The sequence below is a fragment of the Mus caroli genome, unplaced genomic scaffold, assembly GCF_978045245.1.
Source record: "Mus caroli unplaced genomic scaffold, Mus_caroli_1 scaffold_2, whole genome shotgun sequence".
Classification (NCBI taxonomy): domain Eukaryota; kingdom Metazoa; phylum Chordata; class Mammalia; order Rodentia; family Muridae; genus Mus; species Mus caroli.
This window is the reverse complement of record NW_028227257.1, coordinates 146314089-146333222: the sequence shown is the minus strand read 5'-3', so window position 1 is coordinate 146333222 and position 19134 is coordinate 146314089. Positions and strand designations below refer to the sequence as shown.

The 19134-nt window shown below is 45.9% G+C and overlaps 1 protein-coding gene across 7 annotated transcripts in view; it reads left to right on the top strand.

The window, feature by feature from the left end:
• Positions 1-19134, top strand: part of Mapkap1 (MAPK associated protein 1) — a 209598-nt gene that overhangs the window by 153548 nt on the left and 36916 nt on the right. For all 7 annotated transcript variants that reach the window (XM_029473510.2, XM_021184032.3, XM_021184047.3 and 4 more), the window contains one exon: positions 14175-14315. In XM_029473510.2, coding sequence (XP_029329370.1) covers positions 14175-14315 — 141 coding nt within the window. The remainder of the gene's footprint in view (positions 1-14174; positions 14316-19134) is intronic.

Genomic DNA, 19134 nt, shown 5'->3' with positions numbered 1-19134 from the left:
AGTCAGCTGGGTGCTGTGCTTGCTCCCCCTCTTGGCCTATTGTTAACTTTATTTAGCTCCTGGATTAAAGGTGTGTGTTAGAGAAGAGCCACACCACAAGGTTTTTTCAGTAAATAACACAATCTTGGGGTTCATGGTGTGAGCAAATATCCTGCAACTGTTTGTTTGTCTATCATTCTGCCATTAAAAGTTGTGTTTAGGGACTAGAGAGATGCCTTAATAGGTAAGAGGACTTGTTCTTGCAGAGAACCTGCAACCTCAGAGCATTCTGTAACTCTAGCCTCTGGCCCCTTAGTGCACCTGTACACACGTGTTTGTGTTCACATATACACACACAAGTAAATAAAGTCTAAAACTTATTTAAAAAGTAAGTTGTGCCTAGCAAGTTTGGCATAACGTCAAGGGAAGAGATGTCAGGAGTGCACTGTGGCACATGCAGAAAAGTTCATACTTGTACCAAAGTGTAAGAATTCAGTTTCACTTCTCCCATTCTCGTTCTCTTCCCAGCGATAACAGGACCTTTCCAGGAATGGTCTGTGTACATCCATATGCAGATGGGTAGCTGTGTGCATATTCAAGTACACACACTCATATTTGTATCCCTCCTTACAAAGAGAAAAGCACAAATGGTGACTTCCTACATTGCTGTTTTATCATCTTAAGTGATAGCTGTAGCTTACTCTGCACAGATTGACGTTCTCTGTGTGTAAATTCATGAATTCCTTAACTACCACTGCTACCCTGAAGCTTATTAGGATTCAGAGTTTGTTTTTGAGACAAGATGCCCAGGTTTCTTGTATTTATAAGGGGAACAAAGGTGTGAGGATTAGTGACATTTGGCATCTCCACTCTAGCTCTGGCTCCACAGCCAAGCAAAAACACGGGTCCTAACTGTGCAGCTTTCTTGAGCCCAGTACCACTCTCCCCAAGGCTTGGTCATGTGTTCCAGTTCTGGAGTTCCGAGTCAAAGCTACTAGGAATGAGGAAAAAAACCCACGGGTGTTTGCAAACAATGAATGCCAAAAGCAGACAGAGTTTGATGGACTGTTTTGACTTAGTTGTATAAAATAGAAGCAAATTATGAAAAGCAATTGATTTTTTTCATAGAAAAACATTTTTAAAATTAGTGATCCCAACTAACTAAGAACTATATATTATTCTTCTCTACTAGCCATCTACTAAGAACTTGGATCAACATAACAGTATTTCAAAAATGGGTTTGGTTTGGTTTGGTTTGGTTTCACTGTTTTGGTGTGCTTGGTCAGGCCCAGCACACTACCCTTCAGAACTATGTTCAAAGGGAGCCAAGTGGATCCATGCATTACAGTAGACCTTGGAGGATGTGCTGTCCGCTCGGTTACTGTGAGAGCACCAGCATCTTCTTGGAGCTGTGAGCAGTTTAGCTGCCCCCATGTTGCTCTCAGCAGGAGTCATTATGTTCTCTCTAAGGCTCCTGGGATGGTAGCTGGTGCTCACTTATCATCAGGGAGTGGTGGTCGTAAGAAATAACGGTAGTACAGCTGTCTGTGGCTGGTAGAGCATTGGGTACAGGTGTGGAGGTCTGGAACCACAGAGATGGAGAGAGGAGGGAGTGACCTGTAATGGAGGACCAAAAGAAATTAGAAGCCGGGTGCTTTCTGCTGCACCATAATGAGGTTCAGTTTATAAGTAATGTCACTGGATTGAAAAAGCCATAACATAAACAGTTTTTCTCCAGAGGAGGAGTGGCTCAGGACATTTTTAAAGCAGTCACACCCCACAGTGTCTTACAGTTGGTTATTGAGAGCTACTGTTACAGATTCTTGCACTGAACATTTTCCAAGTGCTTCTTCGAATTTTCCAAACTCTCATACGGACATTCTCGTTGTGAGGAGACTTTCCCAAAGCTAGCCGGCTAGAAACCACGGAGCACCAAAACCTGTAGTCAGCACCCTGATTCCAAAGCCCACTACTCCAAGGTAACCTGAATTTCAGATCCTGAGAATGGTTGTGGCGATTGCCTTTGTACTCTGTGAGAGAGAAACTTGCAAATGAACTGATGTGACAAGTTTCTGCCTTGGGACTGAGAGCTCGAATTTGTGCTTGGAACCTCGCCTAGATAAGACTCTTGTGATGAGCCAGAGTCCTTGAGCTTTCCAGTTTGGATCCTTGTCTGATAGTCTACCACATCCTTCAGCCAACTGTCTGTTCGAGGCTGGAAGCAGACCAGGAGGAAGCCGCAAGTACATCCCACGGATGGTAGCAGAAGACTCCCATTCTTGTTCAAGCTTCCAGATAAATCCTGGCACCAAACTGAGCCCCAATTTTCTCTTCTGCCAAATGCTGTGGGTGACCTTTCACACTGATGAAATGTAAGTCTCATCCAGGGCCTTACAAGAAAGGAACAGCTTCATCGGTAGCTTTGAGATGGGAACTCTGGAATTCCTCCTCATCGGGACCAAAACATGCCCAAGATTAACGTGGCTTTGGGGACTGCCTAGAAACTGCCAAGCACTGTGTCGTTATCACTCCCTAGGCTGCTATCATAAGAGTTGAGCACTGTGCTTTATGGGTTGTCACTAGAGCCAGGTTGACCCTAGGTGAAGTACTTGCAGCCTCAGACATAAATGACACCTCTCCTAGACTCAGTATCCTGTGCGGATGTTTTGTGAAGACTGACTGATATAGAATCACACTTGTAACCTTTTAGGCAAGTGTGCTCAAGGAGGAGGGAACTGGGGCTCTGAGAGAGAAAGTGATTGGTTAATGTTTTATGAATATCAATGAGGAGCCTGGTAAGCCAAGTGTGTCTTCCTCCATTAACACTACCAAGCCTCGTTCCTCTCTGCTCCTTCTGTTATCTATGGAGAGAGGCCTCGGTGGCGTCAGTTCTACATCCTTCAGCAGGGATGTGCACACCACTTACAGCCTTCCCTCATTCCAGTAGCTTCCTGAACTTAACTTCCTGGAGTTTTAAGGTCACACAATGGATAGTCCCCAGGTAGACTGTGGTGGAACAGATGAGCTTCAGGACCAGCGAGGAGGCCTCATTTAGTTGCCCCCTAAAGACCCAGGAGAGCAACTCTTCTAAGCCTGCTGGGAGTCCTGGCTGCCACATCCTGGACTTAGTCTCTCTTCCCTGTCCTCCTTGACTCTACTTAGTGGATTTGTCTGCTGCAAGCTAGACTGCAGCCTATCACCCTGGACAGTGACCAGATCTGAATACCCTGTCTCTCACTACCCTGAGGGTGTGTGCGCCCAAGGAAAGGTCTTTGCTAGAGCAGGTTTCTCCGGGGTTAGATTTCACTCACCCTCCTATCACCAGTGAATGAGAAAGAGAAAAGAAAAAAAAAAAAATCTGAAGGAAAGCTGTTGGTGGTCTTTGAAGTGTTTCCAGATCCTTTTGTGTTGCTTCTTCACAGCAAGCCCATTCCTCCTCCCCTTTGCTCTCTGCCGGGCCTGGAGACTCCCTGGTGGTTTCTCTCTGCTGGGGAGGCTTGGCTTTCTTCTGTTACAAATTACTAATCTCGCCGTTTCTACCCTGTTAGTTGAACGAAGGGCTTTAAAGCTCCTTCATTAGACCGCAGCAGTACTCGTCAAATACAAAGGGAAATGTGATCATGCAAATAAGCTCTGTTTACAAGGAGCAGTGACTTGTGGGACCGGTGGTCCATATTTCAGGGTGACTTATTGCTGAAAGGCAGTTGCTTGTCTGGCTTGGGGGTAGGTATTCTCTGTAAGGAATTTTCTACTTGATGTTGCATAACAGCTCCTTGCACACGAAGAGAATTTAAATGAAATGGAAGTGTTACCGCACAGTTCCTGTCCACCTCTTGCTGTCTGTTAGCAGGGGCCAGTTGGTCCTGGGTTGTGTGCAGGAGAAAAGGTAAGGTGTCTGGTACCACTTTGTCACTTGGGTGAATCCTCTGTGAGCCTTGTTTCTCCATGGGATAAATGTCATGGTGACCCCACCATGTAGGGTTGTTGTGAGGTGTGGAAGCAAATGACACAATGCGGTAGAAGGTCATAGTGATAGTGAACCAAAGTGCACCAAACGCCCTGTCTCAGAGCCCTCCTAGTACTTCTTAGCACTTCCACAGTTCCTTTGGCAAAGGAGGAGTGGACCCCCCTGGGGCTAAAAGCTCTGCTGACCTCCATAGGAACAAACCTGTGCCCTGTCCACGGGAACTTTTTGAGTAATGAAAGCTTCCATTGTGCTAAGAACTTCCACATGAATTGACTTTTTCTCTCTCCCCCTTTCTGAAGCCCCCCCCCTTTCATTTTATCATTAGGTAGTAATTAGTATTCAAGGGAAATTGGTCTTAATATATTAAAATTGGTTAAGTGCATTTAGACCTGTACCACAGCCAATGTCTTATTGGAAAATGTAATTGGGGACTCTGTGTATGTAATTAATTGAATTACAATTAAGAACTTTCATTAAGCGATACACTGGTACATTAGAGCAGAAAGGAAACATGTTTGACGAGCCACAAACCCTGTCTGGGCTCTAAGTGAGGGCACAGAGCTTTGCTGTCTTCCAGTCGGCTCCTGGCCCCAGAATGTGCCCTGCTGCCCCCAGTAATGGTTTTGGTAATGCATCAGGTGACATTCCTGCAGTGGCTGGATGGGAAGTGGGTGTCCTCCAGTGGTGTGTTCTACTTCTTATTTCAGAATCAGGGAGAGAGCTGCCTCAGTGTTGGTCAGATTTTCCTAGTCCATAGGTGTTCTGCTGTGTAAACTGTCCAATGTTAGCATCCAAGAAAACCCCATTACTGTCTTCGTGTCCTGAGCAGAAGCAAAGATACCTTGGAGGAAGGAGGCATGGGAATTTTGCCAGCTTAACTTGCAAGCAAATCCACCATGAGCCCTGTGTCACACACCCTGAAGATGGACACACTCCAGCTCTAAGTTGTGCTCATGTTGAATGTGTATTTGTTCATTTGTCTTTTACATGTGGGCACTGTGCCTTAGTCAGGTTTCCATTGCTGCAGTGAAACACCATGACTAAGAAGCAGGCTGGGGAGGAAAGGGTTTTATTCAGCTTACACTTCCATGTTGCTGTTCATCGCCAAAGGAAGTTAGAACTGGAACTCACACAGGACAGGGATCTGGAGCTGATGCAGAGGCCATGGAGGGATGCTGCTTACTGGCTTGCTTCCCCTGGCTTACTCAGGGATGGGGTGGGGGTGGGGCTGGGCCCTCCCTCCCTGGTCACTAATTGAGAAAGTGCCTTACAGGTGGACCTCATGGAGGCTTTTCCTCACCTGAGGCTCCTTTCTCTCTGATAACTCCAGCTGTGTCAGGTTGACACAGAAAAGCAGCCAGTACACATTGGATCTCGGTTATGATCAGTGACAGCTATAGGGTTAAAGAGTGGGCAGCAAAAGACTAGTTGTGATACACCGGAGAGACATGGGAGGTGGAAGGCAGAGAAAAGAGATTTACCCAGTGTGGCCACAGCAGGAGGAGGAACAAATAAAGAGATTCAGAGACACCCAAGTCTGCTTTCAGGTGCTGAGAGGCTTGGGTTTAAGTGGAGGACAAGAGGAACGGAGTCCAGTCAAGGTATGGTCCTGCCCATTGTGGCTCAGCTCTGGACCCTCCAGCAAGGTGCTAAGATAAAGTGCTATGATGTTGAGGGTTACTTATCCCCTTAGGCTGAAGCCTCACCTCAACTGAATGGGAAAGGGCTCTGTCCTGCTTGCTTTTGCTCTTGTAACTCAAGGGAAACTCAAAGAAGTCATTCACCTCTGTTCCCTCTGTCAAAAGTCCATACAAAATGAAGACAGACGGGCATGTGCTTTTGTTACTTGGTGGGCTCAAGTGAAGAGTCAATATGTTTATTTAGCAAAGGCAGCTTTTGAGTGTCTTTCTAGAAGAATAGGCTTCTTTGAGGAAAGTGAAAAATGAGTCAAACAATACTACGAGAATGCCATAAGCTAGATACTGCCCCTCTGAAGTCTCAAGACAGGAGAGTGTGCTTAGCACTGGGAGGACCACCCTGGCCTGAGCATGAGAAAAGGGTAAGCCGAGGGCTAGGCGGGCCCCTTCTGTCATCTGTTCTCATCAGAAATTCTGCAAACCTAAAGCTGCTGCTTTCTGACCACCTCATAAAGCAAGATTACCTTGATTTATTGAGGGAGAGCTGACATCTCTACGTGGGAAGTCCTCCAGCACACTGCCTCTGGCTCCAGGAATTCAATCAATTAAACATTGTGACAGCAAGGATCCCTACTCAGACTGTAGTGTATCCTATATCCTACTGTGTGATCCTGGTGGCTTTAAAGAGAGACGGTAGAGGGGTCTGTGTGTGTTATAGTATATCACCTATTGATCGTTTTTAGAGACCAGCGAAAATGACTAGCAGCTGAAGGGAAGTGTTTAATAGAGGGGAAGCTTTGGGCTTATGGGACTTTGGGGACTTAAACAGCTTCTGGGAGAAAGTGATGGATGCAGAGCACTAAGGAAGAGTTTTCTCCACGACTCACTCAGGCGTCCAGCATCAAGTCTGCCTGGAAGAGAGACATTAAGTCTTGCTTCTGTTTCCTTTGTTCCAGTGGGGCAAGTATGTTCATAGTCTGTTTCCTCAATACAGTTATGGCCTGTGGAGTTGTCCAGCTCCGGCCCATTGAAGGAATGCCTTTACCCAGAGGAAGTCAGGCAGTGGGTACACAGGCCATCCAGTTGTTGCTGGCTCAGTTTTCACAGATGCAGGACCATGGACCCTGAAGGCACATTGAGCCTCATTTTTCTCACGTGTTGGAGGAGGATAACATCTGACCTAAAAGAACTTTGGGAAATGAAAGGAGATCATGTGTCCATCGTGCTGAACATGTAGCATCTACTACAGTATGTATGTACACACACTGAATAACTGCCAGGCTAAATCCCTGTCCACCGAGCACCCCTCTGTTGAAGGGTCTGGATGGCATGGAGAGTTCAGTAGACTCAGGTGAATTCCCTGGGTGAGTGAGGTCTAAGCCTCAGATTCTACTAACCACAGAATTTGTCAGATCAAAGCTTATGGTTGCATGGGCTACTGGCAGCTTTTGTTGAACATCTACTGAGTACCACATAGTGTGGAAGTGGCCTGCCTGCAGGAGTGCCTGTACACAAGGAGGCCACAGATGTTAATATGAAAGAGCCACAATGAGAGCCTTCCCCTGATCCCTAGAGGTTATAAGAGAGAAACAAGGAAGGCTCTATTGAATGGACTTTGACCTATAGACATTTTGAAGAAGGGATGCCCTGGCTACATGGTACAACCTGAGCAGAGTCCAACTTGGCTAAAGCAGGAGTGGTTGGGGACTGGAGAGGATTGCAAGATTGAGCACAGTTAAGGGGGTTGAGGAGGGTTTTCCTCCCCAGTCGGTTCCTTGCACAGCCATGCTCTCCTGTGTGCCAGAACTCCCTACCTTTAGACTCCTTTCCTGCACTCCCCATCCTTCCCCCTCCCTTCTCTAGCCAAAGGCAAGCCCTTACTCTTCCGAACACTCGCTCACTCTCTGCCCAGTTCATTGTTTGCTCAGAATTCCTACCCTTTCTCGCCATCTGAGAACCTGCCTGCTCGTTCTCTGTGCGGCTCAGCATCTCCCTTGTGCTGTTTTTTCTGGGTTGGAAGAAACAGGTCATCAGGATTTGTTGTGAGAAATTGAAAGGCAAGGGTATGGGAGAGAACACTTACCTTCTGGTTAGGGTCTAGGCTTTACTGGAGACTCAAGTTGCTTTAACTTGCACTAGACTAGGCCTTTCAGACTCAGTCTGAGACCCACTGAGCCAAAAGGGTGAACTTGAAAGTCCTGTGGAACTTGCTGTGTGGATACAGAAGCCTGCCAGTAGCAAACATCTGAGCCCATCTGAGCTTGGACTTAATGACTGGTGCCTACTTGTTTGGGTGGGGGGGGTGGAAGCCATGTGCCTCTAAATGTTTCCCATGATGCCTATAAAATCACCCGTATGAAAGACTTTTTGAAATGGGGAATTGGAGTTAGGCTTGGTTCTTAGCTCTGAGAGCAAACTTACTCCTGGAATGTATATAGAAGCTTTTAGCTGAGTTTGTTGGCGGGGCTCAGTTCTCATACTGCTTGTGTTACAGCCCCTTTGCATGCTTCAAAGTTACTGAGGGTAGCTGGGCTGCAGCTTGGTATGATAGCAGATGCTTAGTTCATTTAGGACCTCAAGTTCAGTCACCAGCACCAAAAGACCTGATGCAGGAGGATTGAGAGTATCAGGCCAGCTTAAGACACATAGGCACACCTTGTCTCTGAATGAATAAATGAATGAATGAAACAGGAAACAAAAATCCCCAAATCAAAACAATACACAATGACAAAACAAATCAGATGTGTGCACTACCTAGCTAATAAAAATATATTGAAGACTACAAAAGTTATTTATTGTCTGTACCTAAAATATAGACAGGAAATTGTGTTTATTAAATCATTAAAAACAGTAGATCTGTTAGCATAAATGCTTTTGTTAAAAAAAAAAAGATTTTCTTTAAAATGTTCATTGGAAGAGTAGCTCTCTGTGTTACACCCCAGCTCTGAGGCAGGCTGTCTGGTAGCCAGGCTGACCTCGGAGTCTCTTTGTAGTGAACATAACCTCCCACATGCTAGGATCACGGGTGTGCTCATCCATGCCTGGTGTGTGCATGCTGAGCTACCCTGCTGTGCCCAGGGCCTCGCACATGCTAGGCAGACGATCTGCCACCTGAGCTGCGGCCCAGCCCTGTTGTGTGCTCTTCCACGTTCTTGTCTGGTTAATAGGATATCTTAGATCTTCATATCTATTTCTGTACTCGGTTTGTTGCACTACATTGTTTGGGTTGTAGTGTAGGAAGACAATTTGTCCTAACACAGATACTTTGTTGAAACAGAGGAGAGAGTTTCTGTACCCTTTCAGATAATTGTTGGTATTAATTTTCATTTATTTCAAAATTCAAGTGGTAAGTTTCCTAAAGGTTAATTGCAATGTGGGAACAGAGCTCTTTATTATACTGTGCACTTGTAAGGGAATGAGTGTAAAGGCAAAGGATGTTTTACTGTTACTATGAAAACAGCACAGGACCGTAGGGCCCTGAAGGGAGCTTGGAGGTAGATGTGCCCACCCCTGGCCCAGGCTTTACAGGAGACTGAAGTTGCTTTAACTTGCACTAGACTAGGCCTTTCAGACTCAGTCTGAGACCCACTGAGCCAAAAGGGTGAACTTGAAAGTCCTGTGTAACTTGCTCCGTGGATACAGAAGCCTGCCAGTAGCAAACATCTGAGCCCATCTGAGCTTTGACTTAATGTCTATTGCCTACTTGTTTGGGAGAAAAAAAGCCATACGCCTTTAAATGTTTCCCTTGGTGCCTATGGATCTCTGATTTTGAATTCACTGTTCTAGTCCACATTCTCTTGTCCTGGGGTCACAGGGGTGGGCATGTGGGACGGGGGTATAGGAACTGCTTTTAGTGCCACCAGACAGAAGGCGAATGCAACACAGCAAAGGAACACAGGGACTCGAGAGCCAGATGGTCCCGTCCCAGTCATTGTAAACCCAGATGTTAATCTACATCTAACTTTATACCTTGTGGTCAGTCTTGCACACCCACGCTTTCCTCTTTACTGCAGGAGCTAGAATTGCCTTAGACTCGGCTCCATTATTAACTCCTCTGCTTCCCTTTGTGTTTGGCCTTACTTCCCCTGAGACCAAGTCCATGGTCCTCCTGGTTTTACTCCAGAGACTTAGGCTGCTTCCTCTAAGATTCTCTGTTGTCCCCAGGCCCTTCTGAGTTGCACCCTCTCTGAGCCTTCTTGCTAGTCCATTTGTGCTCTGGTGCTCCAATCAACACTAAGCCCCACCCGCAAAATGTGATCTATCACATTCAGCCTTGAGTTCCTGCAACCAGAGCGTTTTGACACAATACATTATGGTAATGCACAGCACATAGAGACATTACCACTCACGACTTTGACAGAGTACACTGTGAAGTCTTTGAAGGCACCATTACAATTTATCTTGTCATTCATGAGAAGATCCAGTTCAGCTTTAATGTAGATGAACACAGTGTGGCTTTTGTCTTATTTAATTGCTTGTGACCTTTTTAATTGCTAATTTAACAAAATACCAAAGGGTTTTATCTCAAGTTAATGGTTTGGGGAGGGGGGCTTGTGTGTTTGTTTTTAAGACATTCTGGTTCTCCTCTTCACTTTGGGAAGATAAAACGTCATCTTGAACAGAAATAGGGTTGAAATGTGAAGTTGATAGTACAGTAATGATTTTTCATGTGCAAATGGCACAGTACCAAGTGTCTTGCATGTACGTTTGGGTTCCCCCTTTTCCAGGGTACAGACCAACCCGTTGCATTTCTCCGCTCCCCAAACATACTACTGATTCAGTGCTTTTGCCCCATGAGATGGGGAGCCATGCATTGGGCTCACCTGCCTCTCTTGCTGCTTTGTGTTCTGTAGCTGGTCAGGACTGGCCAAGGGTCAAGAGCTTCTTCTGCCAGTGCCGTCTCACATCCTGCAGTCCTGACAGGAGGGCGAGACATGTGCACACATAAATAAGCCCTGCACTCAGTGGCTCTCTTAGCCCACTTGAGAACTGGTAGTGAACTTCGGAGCTGCTGTCCAGTTTCAGCAGATGATGACCTGCTTGGAGGGGATGCAGGATTGAGCAGCCAGCAGTGGAGGGCATGCCTTGATGCTCTGCCTTCCTGTTCTTAAGATTCAGCAGGGCAAGGCATCAGGAACCGAAACCCTCTGTGCGCTGTAGATTTACCCTGGCAGAGAGCAGGAGGTCAGTGTGCGAAGCATTAGTGTTGAACCAGCTCCAGCTGTGAAAGTCTTGGACAAAATTAATAGAAGGAAATTGACAAGCTTTGCAGGTTATTCTATAGCTTTAGACCTTGACTGAAATCCTATCGCCTCATCTGCCCATTATTAACATTTCAGCAATATATAAAGTTTTCATTAATCTCCCACAGTAAAGTTAGCCATGAAAACTGGCACTTGTTTGAGCTTTTAGGACACATTAGCTGGTGTATTAAACAGAATGTGTCATTCTTCAACGGCTTCTGCAAGAAGCTAAATCAATTTCTAGCCGTATTTATGCACCACTTTATCTAAAAGCATCTGAATTATCATTTACAGCTAAGATGCTTTATTAGCAGCTGGCATTGAAATTGCTCAGGAAAAAAAAAAGTATGTCACGTTATAGTAATTGGTTTTAATCCAACATAAAATGTAAAAATCCTAAGTGTGGGGTTTTGTTGTTTTGTTTTGTTTTAGTAATTGGCATTTTAGCACAATGAGCTATTACTCTTTCCAAGTTAAATACCTGCAGTGTTTAGGAAATACCAATTAGTTAATGTTCCAGAAGTTTGGAACTCAGAGCTCAACTCTGTCTAATTCAGCTCTGTCTAACGAGTCGGTCCCAGCAAGGATGGCAAAGGTGGACTTTGGTATTTAAGAAATCAGGACTGCGGGGGCTGGTGAGATGGCTCAGTGGGTAAGAGCACCCGACTGCTCTTCCGAAGGTCCAGAGTTCAAATCCCAGCAACCACATGGTGGCTCACAACCATCCGCAATGAGATCTGGCGCCCTCTTCTGGAGTGTCTGAAGACAGCTACAGTGTACTTACATATAATAAATAAATAAATCTTTAAAAAAAAAATAAAATAAATCAGGACTGCTTCCTTTATAATTTTGTATATAAAAAGTCCTAAGATAGAAATAAATGCATTTGGCAGTGATGTTTCTGTTAAAATGTAGTTTGGAGAAAGTGACTGTGTTAAACTTTCCCCCAGCCCCTGTTCTGATGTCATCTTACCCAGGAAACATTGATGACCATGATCTGTCCTTTATCACCAGTGCTTCAAAGAATGATACCAGTCAACAGATGGCTCTTGCAGAGATGGCATGTCACTCAGTTTGTCCTGCAATAGGATGCTGGTTAAGTCACGGCCTCTCTGAGCACAGCACCTGGTGCTCGTACTGCTCTTACACTGGGCTCCTGCCTTCGCTGCACAGTAGCTAAGACTGACTACCGGGGTGAACACAGCCATCACTGACTACCCTCCCGTGGCTTACAGTCTAGAGGCAGAGACAGATAATGGCTTGCTGGTCACTGTTCTATTAGAAGATATGGATGCAGTGTCAGGATCAGTACTAGATTTGGGGGCTTGGAGTCAGGGGAAATCTCGCTTTCCGGAGCCTCATTTGAGCCAGGCTTTTGAGAAGGGATAGGGAGGAGAGTGGTAGGGAGTGAGACAGGAAACAGGGTGCTCTGGGCACATGCAATGTGCTCTAAGATGGGGCTATGTCCAAGGTGCTGTATCTCATCCTTCCCAATGGAACAGCCTATCACAGGTGCTGTATCGTCTGTTATGAATAGCCATAGTGCTTAGGAGCAGAATCTACAGTTCCTAGTAACTGAATTCAGTGCAAAAGAAAAGGAAACTGACTTCTTTAAAAGGTCAGCCTACAGAAAAGCATGAAGCTGTCAGGCTATGGAACAGCAGTTTACACTGTGATGCCCAAAGTTAGTACTTTCTGTCCCACCAGCTCCATCTGAAGGAACTCCTCAAGTTCCCTGTGGTTTGCCTGTAACAAAGTGTGTGTGGCCTGGGATATAGCTTAACTTCTCATCAATTTAAGATGGGAAATTCCAGAACCCTCCATGTTGTCATGAGGCTTAACATGAATAAAGTACTTGATATCATGGCTGACCTGGGCAGCAGACTGGCCATCATTTATTTGACCAGTTAGTGTGAACATACCAATTGTGAATGCTATTCTCGGGAGAAAGCATAAAGGTGAATAAGAAACTTGACTTAACCTTTGTGAAACTTTCACATTACAACAGAGCAACCACTAGACAGGCCTAGAACAAGACTGAGTATCATCCCCTATGGCTACTGTTTGTTAATCATTTATGCATTAGATTCTTTACATGAATTTTTATATCTGTGAATATCAAGGGTGAGTTCACAAGGTAGATCACACCTCAAATTAAAGATCACACAGCAAATTAATGACAGAGGTGGGAGTTGAACTAGGTCTGCCCAGCTGTAGGTCCGGTATATACCAGCTACTTACTATACATGTGTGTCAGAGCCACCAAAACAGATTTCATTGAAGAGGTGAAGTCTGAACTAGCCTGAGGAAGAGGAAGATTTTGGCTGTATTGGGGTGGAACTAAAGGAGTAGTCTGGGCCGTGAACAAGGGCCAGCAATTGTACCTCAGAAGTGTACACCCCAGACTCTGGGGACCGAACCATGGTTTTGCTTTTGCCTGGTATAACCAGTCTGCAGAGTTTGGGAGGCTGTGAGAGAAGGGATTATGAGGACTGATGAAAGGTTGGAAACTGTTCAGCCAGTTCATACGCTGCCCTCCCTTAGCTGCTGGCTGTAGAAAGGGCTCCATTCAAGAGGCCTGGGATCCAGGGAGAGTTGTAGAGCATCAGTCTTCCCGTTTGTCACCGATGTCATATTACACAGTGTATGTGAGTGAGTGAGTGAGTGAGTGAGTGAGCGAGCGAGCGAGCGAGCAAGCAAACAAGCAAGTGTATGAGTGTGTAGATGAGTGAATGTGAGTGTGTGAGTAAATGTGTGAGTGTGTGTGAGTGCATGTATGAGTGTATGAGTGTGAATGAGTGAATGTGTGAGTGAATGAGTGTGAATAAGTGTGTGAGTGCATGAATGAGTGGGTGAGTGAGTGGGTGAGTGAGTGAGTGCTTGAATGATCAATGAAGCCTCAAGAGAAATGAGCCAGAAGGTCTTGTGGCCAGATCACAGAGGCAGCTTTGCAGTCCCAAGGCCAGCAAGAAAGAGGCTTCCACCTGAGGCAGGGGATGCTGTGGAGCACAGCTACTGAGCAGGGAGCTACTGAGCAAACAGGGTAGGGATTTGGAAGGGTTGGAGTTCTCGTGGAGCTGCTTGATCCCTGCTCACACCTGTCTCCCCACTGCCCAGCCGAGGGCCCGCTTTGGCATAGCATAGGCAGTGTTTGTGGAATTAACTGTTGGATGATTAATACGATAGCATTCTGTTTACTGGAATGGCATTATTAAGTCATCGCTCAGCCTTTTCCCCTCCAAATTAAATAGCCCGTATTATTTTAATTTATCCCAAAGCATTTTAAGCAGACACCATTCGCCAAGCCTCATGTATCTTTATGTCTTAAACTGTTCTTTTCCTCCCCAGGTTCAAGGGCAGACGGAGTTTTCGAGGAAGATTCACAAATTGACATCGCTACAGTACAGGATATGCTTAGCAGTCACCATTACAAGTCATTCAAAGTCAGCATGATCCACAGACTGCGATTCACGACGGATGTGCAGTTAGGTGAGTCATGTAGAGATGCAGGCAGAGAAGGGCATACAGCTCTTATGTGACCTAGGTGACTGAAAAGAATTTGTTTTCTGAGGAAGTGTTAAACAATGAAATTTAAAGTACATCCTTTTCCCACCTAAGGGTTCTGTCTTGTCTTCTCTATGAAGGAGATTAGAAAGAGAACTCACCTGAGACTGTCCTCAAATGGATAGACTTTGGAGAAGAAGTTCCAAGGCTCCTCTGGTCCTGAGGATGTCCTCAGCTCCAGAGGATACTGCTATGCACCTATCCTTACTCCCCAACCTCATAGCTTCCTTGTTTACAAAGCTTCTTAATGATCTTACAGGTTACATTTGGGTCTGACTAGAAAATCTAGTACTCACTCTCAACTAGTGTTTGGGCTTGATTTGCTCTGGTTAAGCACTGAATTTCCGCTTTTACTTATACCTAACAGGGATAGAAAAATCACCATAGTAGTCAACAGGATATTAATACATCATTGTCATCGTGGCTACGTTGTTGAGGTGCCCACTGTGTTTGAGTCGCTGTGCTAGATGTTTCTCTTGTGTTCTTTACTACCTAGAAGGTGGCAGGTTTTGCCATTCCACTTGACAGAGATGGTGAAGCAGGACAAAGATAGCCTCATCCCCAACTCATTCCACTCAAGCTGGTGGTAGTATTATCTGGAACTCAGGTCTGACCAGATCACCTCCTCTGCACTCTAACAAAGGTCCCCATGCTGGGGAGGGAAGAGTACAGTACCGGCTCACGCAGTGATGGAGCTGAAGCACTACCCTGCCACATCTCTCTCCCAGGTGGCCTTGTTTGCTGTTGCATAAGGGGATAAAGATTTCATCTAATTCTAAAATTGCTAAGTTTATATTTCTCATAATGAAATCTCTGATATTGGCATTAATCTGAACCTAGCTAATACATCATGAGCCTCAAAGAGCTCTTGCGGTATTCTTTCCCAGCTGTACATGTGTGCAGGAGTGTGAGCCTGCAGAGGCCAGAGGGTAGCCTCAGGCGTCTTCTTCGGCTCATCTCCACGTTAGCTTTTAAGACAGGGTCTTTGACCAACCTTGGAGCTTACCAATTTGGCTAGACGGGCCAACCACAAGCCCCTGGGATCCTCCTGCCTCTGACACCTCAGTCCCGCCTTTCTACTTGAGTTCTGGGAATCCTAACTCAAGTCCTCAGGCCTCACTTTACTGAGTCATCTCCCCAGGCCCTTCCCAGTTTTATTGGCAGGCGCTTGCCATATGCTGAATGCTCATTTAGCTTCCTAGTTAAGAGGTGGACAAGTGAGCTTCAGCTGACTTAACACTGTCTCTCTGAGCCTCGGGTCTGCTGTCCAGGAGGTCAGCCAGAGCTATACAGTAAGACCCTGTCTCAAAAGTGAAGTTAAGAACATAAAACTTTGAGTACTGTATCCACGAGGGATGTGCGTCTCTGTTTCCTCTCATAGAGATGAAATGCAAACACTGCTCAGAAAGAAGGCAGGTGTCTAGGGATGGCATGAGCATTTGCTCAGTCTGCTCAAGGTCCTCCATTTAGTATCTCCCCTGACCCTCCAAAAGAGGGTTGACCTCTGTGGTAGTTGGAAGTGGCACTATTAGGAGGTATGGCCTTGTTGGAGTAGATGTGTCACTGAGGAGAGGGCTTTGGGGTGTCAGATGCCCAAGCCAGGCCTAGTGTCACTCTGTCTTCCTGCTGCCTGCAGATCCAGATGTAGAACACTCAGCTACCTCTCGAGCACCATATCTGCCTGCATGCCTCAGTCCTTCCTGCCCTGATGATAATGGGATAACCCTCTGAACTATAAGCCAGCCCCAATTAAATGTTTTCCTTTCTAAGCGTTGCCATAGTCATGATGTCTCTTCACAACAATTAAACCCAAACTAAGACAGCCTTCTCCCAAATGCCCCACACAGGAACATGTGTGGCTTTGCAGGGACCTACATCATTTTTCTAGAGCTCAGCTTCTCAAACCACAGGCCTTGATGCACATGAGCTCACAGAACTAAATGTGGAAATTTCAGAAGATCTGATGGTAGTAGAAGGTTACTGAGTATACACTTCAAACTTGATTCAAAAACTAGTGTGTGATGACTCTGAGGGGTTTACCAGGGTGGATCGCCTGATGTCACTGCAGCCTTGGTTCGGAAAAACCAGCATCTGTACTCTGCAGTGGTCACACGCTGCCCATGCTGTCACACCACCTCATACCAACCTGACAGGAGCACCTCGGCTCACATCTGGGCAGACTGTTACTGTCACATGTTCTGAATTGTTGTGTTCATACTATACAATTTTTCTTCCTCAGGCTGGAAAAAAGGCTCAGTGGTCAAGAGAGTTTATTGCTTTTCCAGAGAACCTAGGTTTAGTTTCCAGCACCCACGTGGTGTGGAATAGCAAATTCTATTCCAGGGGACCCTACACCCTCTTCTGGCCTCCACACATGGTGACTGTCTGAATGCCCTGGCATTACTTTGATGTGGCAAGCCAGTGTGAAACATTTGAGAGGTCTGTTTTCTGTGTCCATCACATAACAAAGTTCTCAGCAATGAATGAGGAGTTCACCCACTTATCAGTTAGCATCAGGGACTACAGGAAAAGCTGGGGGCTGTAAGAAGTCACCACCATTACCTTTGGAAGGATAGACAGACATCATCACTGGGTCTAAATAGCACTTGAACTTCCAGAGTAAGCATATTGCATCTGACATGCTGGATGTGATGGCCACACCTGACGCACCCCATCCTCAGCTGCTCCTTTCCTTCTTGCTGAACCCAGAATTTGCCAACTTGGCTATGCTATTCAGCAGTCCAGAAATCCTCTTGTCTTCACCTCCCCAGTACCAGGAATACTGTACACTGCCGCACCTGGATTCTCCACATGGCTTCTGGAAAGTCCAACTCATTCTTGTGCAGAAGACACTACCAAATGAACTGCCCTCTTCAGCCTCAGGGTCTGCCTTTTCTGATGCCTTCTGAAACTTTTAATTGTTTGTTTGTTTGTTTGTTCTGTTGTTTTTTGAGAAACTTTAATTTTTTTCAAAATTGGTTTTTAATGATGGTTCTTAAACGCTTTAACCTCCCTTCTAGCCCACCACCCACCAGAGATAGTGGAAAAGAAAGGATACGAGGGAAGTGGATCTTTTTAGAAAGGTTCTTTGGAGCAACTCCCTTCTGTGTTGTTTGGAGATCAGTAGTTAAGTTCACATGTTAGCTACGCCAGCCCGGTCTACTCACAGATACCTCAACGGTCCAGTTTGATAATGTAGGGATAGCAAACACGAATCAGCAGCAGTGGCACTGCCTACCAGAGACATCCAGGCCTCAGCCTTGGCACGAGTCAGCAAGAGGGACCCTGAGGGATGCCAGGAGAAGTTCTCAGCTCTGTCTCTCTCAGGGAAGCAAAGATCAGGGAAGACTTGAGACCTACAAGTATTGCACAGCTAGCTCTATAAGCAAGCCAAGTTCAGCCTCCATCACTGTCCATTGAGTCCTGTTTATCCCCTCCAAACATCACATGTCCTTCATGGGTCTTGCCTCAGCAAATGCATCTGTCTCAACTGACATCACTCTGCCAGTCAGCCCAAGTCCTTGGAACCAGCCACAAACTGCTGCACACCACCAGAAGTTTTTTGGTATGTTTCTCTCTGTGGAGTCCCAGCAAATGCAGCTCAATTATGAAGTGTAAGGCGGACCAATACATGTGTGTTGTTAGCAAAGAATCCTCCATCATGTGTCCTCTCATGTGCTATGTCTGCTTCAGTGAACTGTTCCTTCACTAGTCTGCCTTAGTCTTTCACTTGTGTCCACTTTGACGAAATGTTCCTTCACATGTTTGCCCCAGCAAAACACCATACAACTGACTTTCCAAAGAACCCTTAGGTTTCCACTCCAGGCTTCTTTCTAGAAAATCCTACAGGTAGTTTAACTGCTATCAGGCCAGGGGTCCAAAACAAGGTGTTCCACAGTCCTGCCACTCTGTCTCTGTGTGAGAAGCCAAGCCTGGAATGACCACAGATCCCAGGCCTGTCTCCTACTCTTCCCCAAAGGCAAAAGGAAAACTTGTACTCACCAGATTCCTATCTGCAGATTCATCCCCAGAAAGAGAGGCCTCAGAGTCTGATGTCGGGACTAGGTTTAAGTTGTACCTTCCTTCTGTACTGTGGTGGCACCCTGGACACATCCCTTCTTTCTTCTGCCTTAGTCACTACCAATTATAAAACAAATGTTTTTCTAATGCTTTTCTTGTATGGTTGTGTGCAAGTGTCTGGCCACTGAAGCTGGTTCTAAGTGGTAGCTTAGTTCTAAGTGGTCATTGGTTCTTGTGCCTTCAAGTGGTCATTCATGTGCCTTTTGTCATCCTTCCTAGTCTCCATCTTGCAAGTGTTAAACTGGGTTGCCCAGATTTGCAAATGGCTCTCTGAGCCTCACTTGTAGCCACAAAGGAAACCAGTGAGATAGAAAAGGAGAAAGATCATGTTTCTGGTGTCTCTCCCCAGAGAAGTAGTTCTCTGAAGTAAGACTGGAGAGATCCCAGCTCCAGGATACTTGCCAGGGCATACATGGTGCCCTTTGGTGCACAGTCCCAGCTCTGGGGCAAGTCCAAACCAGCCCATCAGAATGCATTTATCTTCTGAGCTCAAGCTTTACCACTCAAAGTAGAATCCTTAAGTGGTTTTTCCTAAGGAATTGTGTAACAGATGAACTGTCCTTGAGTATTGTGTAGTAAGTTCCCAGGTGGGTCAAGTCCAGTGTCTACCCTCAGACATTCCCTCCTTACAAAGCACGTGACCACCCCCTCAACTCATAGTATA